General features: G+C 39.0%; 2 protein-coding genes across 4 annotated transcripts in view; one reads left to right on the forward strand and one right to left on the reverse strand.

Moving 5' to 3' along the window:
• On the forward strand, positions 1-8117 carry prxl2b (peroxiredoxin like 2B). 3 transcript variants are annotated; one of them, XM_080424911.1, is made up of 8 exons: positions 1-213; positions 1026-1230; positions 2420-2471; positions 3002-3065; positions 3303-3378; positions 3756-3874; positions 6752-6773; positions 7747-8117. In XM_080424911.1, exons 1-8 carry the CDS (start codon positions 151-153, stop codon positions 7752-7754), a joined length of 609 nt encoding a protein of 202 aa, XP_080281037.1. In that variant the 5' UTR covers positions 1-150; the 3' UTR covers positions 7755-8117. The 3 variants fall into 3 exon arrangements, with proteins under 3 accessions (XP_080281037.1, XP_080281036.1, XP_080281038.1); XM_080424910.1 differs by having other exon boundaries at positions 6752-8117; XM_080424912.1 differs by lacking the exon at positions 6752-6773.
• Positions 8116-12690, reverse strand: part of mmel1 (membrane metallo-endopeptidase-like 1) — a 22485-nt gene continuing 17910 nt past the window's right edge. The window contains exon 24 of the mRNA XM_080424902.1: positions 8116-12616. Coding sequence (XP_080281028.1) covers positions 12517-12616 — 100 coding nt within the window. The 3' untranslated portion in view covers positions 8116-12516. The remainder of the gene's footprint in view (positions 12617-12690) is intronic.

Below are 12690 nucleotides of genomic sequence, written 5' to 3' on the forward strand. Positions count from 1 at the left end.
GTTGTGTTGTGTTTGGGGCGTGGAGGAGTTTAGCTAGATAAAGGATAAGGATAACCACCAAAATACATAACATTCTACATATTTGGAATATTGGTAAATAATAACTTATTTTGAATATTTGTAGCTACAAAAATAACTCATTCGGTTTAGATGGCGACATTGGACATGGCGAAAGTTGGAGTGAATGTACTGAAGAGTGCAGATACTGGAGAGGTAGGGAACAGAGATAACGTTCAGGTTCAAACCTTTGTTACATTCTGTTCATCTGTTGATGTGATTTCTGTTTGATCGTTTTGTAACTGAAATGAAAACTTGCCTGGTCTGATAAATGCATCCCTAGTTCCACCGAGAAGCAGGAAGTCACAAGATTGTCTTATCTAACAGTGTTATATTGGTTGCAGTTGAATGTGCCCGTCGCTGGGTGGCGTAATTATCATAATTCTGAGCAGTGGTTCTCATTTTGAATACTTTATTAGTCAGAAATGTAAACAGCACGAGGTACAGTCAGACATTTACAAACTTTTTAATTTCAAGGACCCCCAGTTTATTAAGCATTAGGCCATGGACAGCCATTTGATACCATTTGCTATATCTGGGACCCCAATCTATACTATGAAATCCTCACTCTGAGAGTGTAAGGACTTCTACACCCTTTAGCTAGCATATTCCTGAGCAGATTTATTTAAACTGTGGCCATAACATTTCAGTTAAGTCCAGTTTATATGTTCAGATAATGTGAAGTACAAGTATTGCTTGCTCTTCAGTAGTCAAGGTTTTTTGATTGCATTTGGTTGAACACTCTACATATTAGCATGTTCACACAAAGTTTGTCATATTTTATCATTAAACATAACAGTAAAATCAACACTTTATTTCACGTACCACATGTAGTAGCTCCGCGTACCCCTAGAGGTACATGTACCCACATTTGAGAAACATCGATGTAGACTACACTTGTTTACTGAAGGCATCAGTGCATCTCAGACCCCACTGACTGTGTCAACTCGGCTCCTTTCTGTGTCCAGAGTGTAGAACTGCAGTCTCTATGGCAGAACCAGACAGTGGTCCTGTTCTTCCTGCGAAGGTTCGGCTGCCAAGTGTGCCGATGGATGGCATCAGAAATCAGCAAACTAGAGCCAGACCTTAAGGCCAACGGTGTAGGGCTGGTGGGCATCGGACCAGAGGAGACTGGCCTCAAAGACTTCATGGAGGGAGGGTTCTTTAAAGGAGGTATGCAGCACTATTGTGCCAACATGTAATGGTAAACAAACAAGTGTCACATCACATCAAATTCTAATGTGAAAGAATTCAGTAACTGTCAAGTAAAATGTAGCAAATGGAGTTATTTGAAATTTCACGTGGTATGACTTTTTGCAAACAGTGTTTTTCACCATCAATGTAGGACGATATAAACAGAATATAAAAAGCATAATTAAAATCTACTGAAAGTTGAGAATACAGTTTGAAAGGATCCTTTTCAATTACTCCTTCAGCCAGCTTTAGCAATTCCACTTATAAAGACATACATGTCAGGACTCAAACCCAGGTAGGACCCATGAGCAGAACACAAATACAAGAAGCTAGGATTAACCCGAAAGCAGATTTTTACTTGGAAAGGTATCTTAAAGTACACCATTCTCAGGGAAACACAACACTCAAGGACAACTGACAACTTATAAATCAGAAACAAATGAAAGAATGGGTACTAGTCTCTGGAGATCATTAACCAGATAAGGCACAGGTGAGCTTTCCAGGTGAACCAACTCAGTGACAGAGGGGAAGAGTGACCGTGACAATATCTTCTAATAATAATAATAAAGTTAGAAATACCAGCAGATCTCCATAGTCCTACATAATGGTAATTTGTTTGATAACCAAATTATTGAGACTGTTGGTTTTATTTTTTTGTGTCTCACAGTACACAATCTAAAATGTTAAAATAGATGCCACTGCTTCAACTTAAAAGCAACCTGAGGCCAGTTTAACAAACTCGACTGTCTCCATTTGTATGGTCATAATTTCAAGAATCAGAAACACCTGTACATAATCTTCACTTTGTCAATAGAGAATACATTTAATTGCAATGTTTCTGCCAAGGACCTTCTTCAGGATTCAGCGGGTGTTTTTGATTCTTTGATTTATACGTGTCTACTACTCCACCAACGCACCTCTTAAAACGATTTTATTACCTGGTCATGATGTTACTAATTAAGGCTCTGTTCCATTCTGGTCAAACACTGTCAGCTGATGGTGACTGCTCATAAGTCCGAAATCCCACTACTCCGACTGCGTGGCTTCCACGTGCTGTTAGGGATAGGGTTAGGTTCTTGGGTTAGTAATGTCGGAACAATGACATGTAACCCAGCTGATGTGGTGCATTTTGGCTAACTGGAAGCACTCTCATCTTTTTCTTTTATAGCTCTTTACATTGATGAGAAAAAGAAAAGCTACAAGGATTTAGGCTTCAAAAGGTAAGCATGGCAGACCTGTGTCCCTGCATATGACAATGTTTAGATTAGATTGGTGATACGCACACCAAGTTTGAAGTCGACCGGTCGGGCAGATCTCGAGACACACGAAGGACATGCACACGCACACATGCAGAGATTTATAGTTTGATATGATTAATTCAGTATACTCCACATGACTATAAACTGTACAGAGTATAAATCAGGCTTCTTAAGTGTGCACTGTCGTTGAATAAAATGTACTAGCAGAATTGCCTGATGGAGGAGAAGGGAACTGGTTGGAATAACGTGTTCCTTCCACGCGCTACGTCCTACCGGGGAAACTCCCCCCTGTCAGGTGACAAGAAGGTCAGTTGGCTCTCATGCATTGAAGGAGGCATGAGCTCGGCCCTGGGCTCCCTCGGCTGTGGGGGGAGTGTAGCGCCCAGGATCACTTAGAAAATTGGCACCGGGTGAAAAAAGGGTTACAAAAATCGTGGGATAAAAAAAAAAAAAGTTTTGCATAATTCATGGATAATAGTTTCATCCCTCAGGTACTCTGCCCTAAGTCTCGTCCCAGCTGCACTGGGGAAGAAAGTACGAGATGTTATTGCCAAAGTATGTATCTTCACAACTGTGCCATTTTTCGTCATGTTGAATACATTTTAGTTCTTTGTTCACAGTCAGAGAATTTGAAATGTTTTCTTGATTTAGAATTTGCACACCTACGCTTTTATTTTTCGTCCAGTGACAGCAGCGTGCAACAAAGTATCAATCAGGCTTGAATGTACAAGTGATGAAGTAGAATAGATTGAAGTTTAAAAGGCTGACTGTCACTGTCTCTGTTCTTTTCAGGCTAATGCTGTAGGAATCCAGGGGAACTTCAGTGGAGATCTGCTACAAAGTGGAGGCATGCTCATTGTGGCCAAAGGTAGGTCTCAGACGTAGTGTAGGAAGGTTGAAGTTCAACTGAGGTGTGCACCAGAGGAGGGATATTATCTGAAGGGGACAGTATTGTATATTGGGATAAACAAATCGAATAGAGGTTTTGATTGTTAAATGATAATCAGAGTTCTGTACAAATCATTTGAGTTTGCAGCACAACACTTATGTGGATCACGCCGATTATGTGGCTCCACCATCATTTCCTAGTTGAGTTTGAAGGAAGGGAGGCAGGCTTGTTTTTGATAAGCAATTGTAGCCTCTCCACTAGAGGGCACTGCAGTATTACATTATATATTTCAAAGTGCCAGTTTGAAGTATTGTAACATCTCAGAGTTACCATCAAACATTTTTTGCACATTGAAGGTGGGGAGAAGGTTCTGCTGCATTTCGTACAGGACTCACCAGGTGACCATGTACCTTTAGAAGATATTGGCAAGGCTCTTGGTGTCTCATCCACCGCACAAGAAGGGAAGATGCCAGTGGTAAGTCACTTTATAAAGTCCCCAGTCCCCACAGTCAGTCTTGTGATATAAGAAATACTGGTTAACTGGTTAACGTACTAATAAAGTTAGTTGGCAGTTTATCTCATGCATAAGTGCCTGTTGTACCAGTTGTTACATTTCACTAAATTCATGTTGATGTCTTTATTATCATTCTTTAATGGCTTTTTCTTGTTGAATGTAATTGAGACCAGTAAGCTCACTATACTGAGGGATTTTATAGGGTAATGGCAATATACGCTAGCTTCCATGATCCTTCTCATCTGCAAAAGCACAGAGTGGAACCTTGGCTTCTGGGTATGAAATCTGCTCTTGACCTGCAGCTCAAAGATAAGACTTGTCAAAAGCCAAATGTGTTCCTATAAGCTGTGTGGTACAGGCAATATCAACATTATCCATTTTCAACCTGGTGTTGCTATTTTGGGCATGACATTATAGGCGGATTTATTTCATTTTATTTTCCAAAAATGTGCATACCTACAAGCTCACACCGTGTTGTGCTGTGTGCTTTTAGGTCGGCTATTTCATCTATTTTTGTATGATATAGGGCGTAAGTGTAAAATAGGGCATAGCATGTATTATTGACAGTTTGACGTTTTATCCCAGGAACTTTTTCATTTTAGTGTCATATGTGCCACATTCCTTTAAACGTCAAATGATTGGCATTCTGTGCCAAGTCTGGATTTGCCAATGTCTTATGCAAAACAGGAAAAAAAAAGGAAAAATAATTAAAAGCTTATATAAACCTGATTACTTACCACTGTTATGGAATGGCATAGATAAGCTTCAACCTAGCATACTCTCACATCATCAAATACTTTGAGAATGAGATTCCAATAATACTCAGCACAAGTATGTAGTATCGTACAGAGGAATTACATACAACATGTAATTATTCTCTTATAAAACCTAGCTGTTTTGTTTAAATGTGTGAAACATTAAAATGAATGATGATGGAAACTTAAGAGGTGAAATGTGGGAATCAAAATTAGACCGGAATGTACTGTACACAATAATTAGTTCCCTGGAGTCCTCATAACAAACCAAATTGCAACATTTTGAAGCTAATTGCTGAAAGCCCAGCCCAGAGTCACGATGTCATAATAATCAGTGGGTCGCATTGTGACGAGACGCACTTGAGCTTGTAGATCGGCTATTTGCGGTGCGGTACACTATCATATGCCAAAGTATAACTCAGGCTTAGCGGTGACTCTGTGCCCATGGCACCCTGTATGTGGGCATTCCATAGCTAACCATGGCAGAACCATTGGACCTTGTGGTTTCCCCAAACCGTGACAGGTCTGAAGATAGACAGTTGTCAAATTCACGGCCAAGAAACAGAGTAATCTTACCAAAGGTGAAATCAGTGACAGTCAGTGGGATTTATTCAGTTTTAATCTAATAACTGACAACTAATAGCAACCTTATCTGCTCTGGGAATGCTCTTTTTCAAATCCTTACTTAGCCATACTTAACTCAGAGAGCCCCATATCTGTGTCTGTGGTTGGAAATCCTCAAGGAAGTTTTACCTTCAGATCACTCACCGACACCTACGACACATCGCCCTTAGCCAGTGACATATATTCACAGATATTGTTGTCCAGTAACCGGACATGCTGGGGGGCCCACTGGTTACTGCTTTGACCACAGAACCGCAATTACCAACGTAGCAACGGCCAGACCAATATGTCGGTCTGGCCGATACATCAGCCATTGTTTGGCTTTTTTGAAAACATCGGTATCTGCAATTATGCAGCTGATATGTCCCGTTTTTAAACCACTTTTTTCAACTTGGTGTCCCTATTTTGGGTCATTATAGGCAATTGTATAATTAAATGTTATTTTAATATATTGAAGATTAATATACTTAATTTAAAACATTTAGGCTATGTATCAAAAAGGCATGGGTTGGGCTCTAACTGCAACATCCCTGGCTGGATTCTGGCTGGGGAGTGGGGATCTGTGATGCATGGACGTGGTTAAAGCAGCACCCACCTGGACAGGCCACAGTGAATCGTCACTTTTCGTCACTTTTAGTTACGGAGCTATACAATGGTGTGACATTTCAAATTAGATAGCCCCCTCCATCTCTGGTTATAGGAGACGGTGATGAAATGTGTGCAGTCTTGACTCTCCAGGGTGCAATGTATTTCAATGCTGTCCTCCTATAAATGCAAGGTAAAATAACTGTCTAGCTTTCCACTGTTTACTGCTATTTGACCCCTATAAAACATAATAAAGAATGGTCCGGTTCAAGGCGCCCTGTTGTGTTGCTGCAAGATTCACTGTATTTCTTTAAACAAAAACTAAAAAAATCAGTTTCTTTTTTTCATCCAGTGGCTAGCTGCCCTAGTTGGCTTTAAATATTCCCTGAAGCTTTTCTTTTTACTGCAGAAGAAATAAGTCTAAAGTCTCATGAGGCCACAGGCTTTACTGCAATTCTAAGTGAGCTCCTGAAGCTGAACCCAGGGGTGAGGGGTTTGGAGGCACCATAGTGGGAGCTGTTTCATTCAATAAACTTTATTTACAAGGCCTCTACTGATACATGTGTATCATGTTTGTCATGCACTGTTAGCTTGCAGATCTGCAATTTTTGGTGAAGATATTTAGTGTGAGGGGAAAAAGGAAGGGGCCAAGTGTAGGGCCCTGGGGGTCTCCAGTCAACTAAGAATATAGGGTTTGAGTGGTTAAAACAAAACATTGATGCTTGTCTGAGACCCATCCGTTTTTACAGTTTATATGCCTGCTACCTTTTGGATGTGCAGGGGTGCTCTTTTGTTCTATATGTATATATGCAGTACGTATAAACATACAGTATATATGTCTCTCTTTCTCTCTCTCTCTCGGCTGCATGAATAGGAGGAAGGATTATGTGCAGGAGGTAATTTGCATGCAGATGCGAGGAGACTTAAATTGACTACATTTTTTAAAAGATGTTATTTTGAAATTAAAATCCTCTCTCTCACACTTATGCCACTGTCTCACTGATTACCCCCTCCCGTGCCAATGGTGGCACTACCCCTGGGTTATTGTGTACATCTGTGTAATTATTGACACATTACCATAAAGCCCTATTTGGCCAAAACTAACTGCCATTTTGACATAACATTCTCTTAAACTCACTCTCCTATGCAGAAGTCTACGTCACGCACAATCTGCCTAGTGTGACATCCAACCCAGCATAGGAAAGTGCCTTTAACTATACATCTAGGATTACCATATCAACCCACAGGCTGAATAAAATAGATTGAAGTTGTCTATGATATTTTGTAAAATTCCAGACTCCCATCTCTGTCATTTAATTTAATGTACTGCTCTCTTTTCTGTTTGTACATCTTATCTCTTTATTGTGACTGCAGTCCATATGCCTTGCTCAAGCCAATATAGCCTTGACCTTGTCAAACAGCATCAGAGACGGTATCATTATACTGACATCAATGAATGTACTCACTGGTACAGTACATTACATCACATTTTATTTCTGAAGGATTGATTAGCCCACCAATTATCACGTTCTGTATTCACAGTGATAGTCGTATATTAACAGCGAATCATTGCTGTCAGGTGGAAACCATGTCCAAAACTGTTACTTTTCAGAATTCAAATTCAAAAGTAGCAAAACTAGCAGATCTACTAGCTCAAAACGGGTCACGATGCAACATGTTTTGAGCTTGTAAATCGTCTATTTTTGCTATGTTTTTGTGACACTGTAGTATGGCGAAGTAGGGCATTAATTTATCAAAAAAACATAAAAAGTTGAAATATGGAGATAAGAGGTTTCTGCTCGACAGAAACGAAATGCATTATAGATTTGTCGGTCAAAATCATTCAACCTTTTGTTCTGTCCCTTGCAGTGCAATGATGATGTTTGTACATTATGATCTATGCTCCATGGACACCTGCCATCCTTGGAGAAGTTGGAATAGACAACTAGAACCTCATCAAACTAAAATGTATGTTTGAGTTTGATAGGATTTTGTTGCACTACATTGATTAAATCAACCTAGAATGTTCATTACGTTTTAATTACTTAAATTTGCCTTTTGTGATATTATGTTTGTGGTATGCCTTCAGTGATTACAAAAAGGATTGCTTTAATAGAAAATGTTTTTTATCTGAAACTCTAATGTTGAGAATTGTTACCTTTTGTTTTTGCTCGCATTCTTACAAGTGTATTACTTGAATTACATGTTAAACTGATTTGATTTTATATCATAATAAATACTACCAAAATAAATCACAATGTCTGATAGTATGAAAAAGGAACAGATCTCACAGTAGAAATGAGAGGCTGCCAATACAGTAATACAATTACAATATTGTATTTTAATTGTACAAGATTATAATGAAACATTCAAAAGATACATTTGAGATCTTACAAGTAGAGAGTCACTCTAATGGCAATAATTACAGATTTAAGTCACAAAAATAGCTGTCAGTCTAGATAATTACATAGCAGCATGAACATTGATATACCATCTTTTACTTATGAATTTCTGCAAAGCAATGAGTTTATTTTATAAATATTCATGTAGATAAATAAAATGTCTCTGGTTTGGTGGGTATATGGGTGCAATGACAATGGCAGTAACATGTTTACATATTATACAGTAACAGATTTGTCATACACTTGCTAATTCAAAATGACACAATTTCACCACAGAGATATAAAGCTAGAACAAAGGTAAGAAACATTTCTTACCTGATTTGAATTTATGTGTAAGTACTGAACATGTAGCATTTATCTACAACATCACATCGTACGTTACACACACGTTATACTATGTGATAGAAGGCATTTTGAACGGTTTCCTCATTTTAGGGAAAACTAGACAAGGCCAAAATGTTGCTCTTAAATTGTTGTAGCCTAACTATGTTGCATCCTAGTAGGGCTGGGCGGTATGGACAAAATCAAATATCAGATCAAAGAGTAGCGTACTTCCGACCTCTTGAAGGCAGGTGTTGGCTCTGAAGAAAACTTAGATCAAATAAGTAAAAAGTAGATCCGCACACTGTAGCTCCCTTTGCCAATATTTCATTTAGCAGTTACAGAGAGTGCCGTTTCTTCAGACTAAATGGACATGACATAGACACCATCTTATACACACAATCCTAGTCATGTGATTAACACCTGGGTGACACCGGCGTGTGGAGACCAGTCTACATAAATATATTAAGATATTGAACGAAGCACAGTGTACCTCTAAGTATCTGAACAAACATCAAGCTGGATGGCCATCATGACTTCAGTATAACTAACTTAGTATAACTAACTTAGCACAATGTTTGTCTACAATGTTTTTCTATAGTGTTTCTCCTTAGTACCGATACTGGAATGTGTAGACCCCCAATCTACTTCAATGGGGTGTTCTTTGTATAATTGTTTTAATTATTGCTCAGGGATGCCTCTTTAGTTATACTGAAGTTCATGATGGCATGTAAGGGTTGTCGGTCCCAGGCCCAGCGGCCCAAAGGTCAGGGGGGCCCTCTCTAAAATTGGACCGACTGTTGGGCACTGTTCCAGAGCCTGACCCTTCATTTGTAATTCATTAATGAATTTGTTAAGTATTAGGCTAATCCCATTTCAAATGATCTGTGTTTTGAAATCATTTAAAAGCTGTTATCTCCTTCAGTGGTGTACAGTAGATTGTGTGCACATTCGTGCGTGCAGTGCTGCGTAGGTTGGCTCTGGCTGTGGTGCCGGAATGTGTTTGGGGGCGCCCTGAGGTGGTCTCAGGCCCAGGGGCCCACAGACTCGGGATCCGGCCATCCGGCTTGATGTTTGTTCAGATACTTACTGTAGAGGTATACTGTGCTTCAAATGTGCAATATTATTGATTGTTGTATTATGCTTTGATTGAATTTCATGTAGATTGCTCTCCACTATGTGTTAATCACATGACTAGGATTGTGTGGACTTAAGATGGAGTCTATGTTATGTCCATTTAGTCTGAAGAAGATTATGGGCTCGAAACGACTCTGTAACAGCAAAATAAAACATTGTCAAAGGGAGCTATAGTGTGCGGATCTACTTTTTACACCTCAAATCAAATTTCATTATATTTTTATCCAAATATCTCAATATCAATATTGTGACGGTAATATCTTAATGTGACGATGATCACTTTTCTTTTAACATTTTCAAACATTGCCAAAAACAGCTTATCTACAAGCTCACAACCATGTGACATGTTACACGCTTGTAGATCTGCTAGTTTTGTCCATTGTGTAAGTATTAAATAAAGCTTAAGTGATTAAAACCAGGACACTCTTGCCATATCACGATATGATATCCAAAATCCTAGATGGTACCTAGTCTCATATCACGATATCAATATAATATCAACATATTGCCCAGTCCTACATCCAGGCTTATGTTGAGCCTCTGGTTTAGTTTTGTCTCCTCTTCAGTTCTCAGTTTGACTTGCACAGATGTTTTGGATGGCAACATACTACTGTATCAGTACATACAGTATATTCCAAGTCAAACACTCCTTAGTAAAAAGGGTATCGTATTTTCCATGTATGGTACAACAGTTTTTGCCAGTAGGTTAAGTAAATAGGCTGATAATGTGAAATATCATGTAAATATACGCTTCAATGTGCACATTCAATTCAGAAATCTCTGATGAGACCTAACAGTCGTGTTCATTTTACACAATTCAATGTGAACGTGACCAGTGACGGAACAAACATTCAGAACTAGCCACATAAGGGTTTTCTCTGCTGTCTCTCAAAATTCCTCTCTTCCATCCCAAAAATCACAGCCACTAGTAGCAGACAGTAGCAGCTTGATTGATCATTTAGTCCGCTTGGCTCCTCTGCCATCTCCTCCAATGTTCTGCCCTTTCGTTCTGCTGTCATTACTTGTTAATCAGAGATAGAAAATAACAGTCCTGGCCGTGGCCCAAGCCAGCTATTTAATGACAAGCCCCATTCCCCATAGCTTATAGCGGCCACAACATGCTGCATGTAATCCTTTCATCTATACCACACTGATCAATGAGAGATAAGGAGGTATTCTATTTCATACAGTATGTCGGCTGTCCAATCGTGGGTCTTTTCATCTCGTTGACTCATCCCTACATTCAACCTATAATTGGTGTTGCCCTAAGGGTGTGGGCCTCATGTAATTATGCTTGAGCCCAAAGACAGAGCAAGTCGATCTGTTCTCAGGAGATATTGTGGTCAAAAGAAGTCATGTTCCATAAAAAATGACATATAAAAGTGTTGGGTATAACTACTTTCTGAGGGAGAAAAAGTCGTGTATGTGTAGCTTGAACCAGTGAGGTATTTGATATCAATGTCAGAACAAGTAGAAATTATTTTGTAGAAGCCCTGATCCCCTCAAAGTCCTGTGCAGGGTTTTAATTTATGGAGTGGGAGTGATGAGGCACTATAAACTGCCTGTGTCTGGCAGGTTTTTTCCCTAATTCAAGCAAAACGCTGTCTTATCTTTTAGGTGTGTGTGCCAGATTAAGACATGACTTTCCTGGTTATGAGACACGTGAACAGTATTACCACTCTGTCCGTTTAGGCATCATAAACAGGAAGTCCACTTCCACAGTGCTATAATTGGCACTGTTCCCAGTTATAGCCATTTAGGCACGTGTGCTGTAAATGTGAGCATACTATGAATACTCGGTTGAACATGTTTTTTTAAGACTGTAATCATTATGGTTATGCAATGTACACAATTTGGGTTGATCACATGTCATATATTGGCTTTTCCTCATCATTCCTTTCATTCTCGGGTTCTTTCTATAACTTTGTGTATTACTGAAACACGCTTTCCTGAAAATGACTGCTCAGTTTAGAATACACATGATTGCCCAAACAAAAAGAACTCGACCAGAAACAAATCCATGTCGTCTGCCATAATTGACTAAAGAGCTTTGTACATTTCAAATCCACTCCCTAGCTGTAAAAATATTGTAAGCTGTCACTTTTACATTAAGTTTACACTTAAAGCTGCAAAGATTTAACAGTCTTAGAGTCTTCAGGTAAAGTGTTTCATTTAACAGCAAATGACAAAAGCAACCGAGAGTGACTAATTCTTCTCTAGCCCTACTTTAGTAAAGAGCCGAGAGCATTCATTTATTTCACACTTGAAGTCAGAATAAGAATTGTTCACTGTTCCCAAATTATTATTATTTTTTGTGGCACAATGCTTTTAAAAAACAATAACATCACAGAAAAGATACCGAGGCAACTTACTGCCAAATGGCAACGAATCGGCACAAGAGATTATTTTCAGGGATTACATTTTTTTAAAGGCTGCAAAAGCATTTCAAGCCAGCTATAGGCTTTAACCTTTCTAGAAGGTCTTGGTTTTCTATGGAGCCTTTTTCACTTACAGAGCCACTCGTCACTCACAGCAGTACGAAGCAAAACCACTTGTAAGCAAGAACAGGTGACCTATTCATCCACAGACAATACTTCTAAATTGAGAAGCTATAGATACTGAAAGCAAGTGTCTATTTTCATTATCCAATCCATATACTACATTTGCGTGTAAATATCTATTTTGTAAATAAATTGGATGCAGAATTCTCTCTGTGGGTTGAAGATGTTAACCTTGTTCTTTTGAGTCGACATGTATTAAATACAAGAAGGACAACTTTCTACCAGACCCGACATTTCAATTCAGGATTCATTAGACTACCTTTCTTGCACTGGAATGCTTCAGAGAAAGCTTCGAAGTTCTGGAGGGACCCAAGTACCCTGAAAACGAGAGATGCAGAGTATGAGAGCTGTGGAAGAACATATATTTTCGTGATTTTATCAATGGTTAATCA

The sequence above is a fragment of the Gymnoscopelus braueri genome (genome assembly GCF_963280865.1).
Source record: "Gymnoscopelus braueri genome assembly, chromosome: 3".
Classification (NCBI taxonomy): Eukaryota; Metazoa; Chordata; class Actinopteri; order Myctophiformes; family Myctophidae; genus Gymnoscopelus; species Gymnoscopelus braueri.

Coding starts and splice junctions, on each gene's coding strand:
- prxl2b (XM_080424910.1), top strand. CDS start 151: ATGGCGACATTGGACATGGCGAAAGTTGGAGTGAATGTACTGAAGAGT. Junction 214..1,025: donor AGAGTGCAGATACTGGAGAG/GTAGGGAACAGA, acceptor TTCTGTGTCCAG/AGTGTAGAACTGCAGTCTCT. Junction 3,066..3,302: donor TACGAGATGTTATTGCCAAA/GTATGTATCTTC, acceptor TGTTCTTTTCAG/GCTAATGCTGTAGGAATCCA.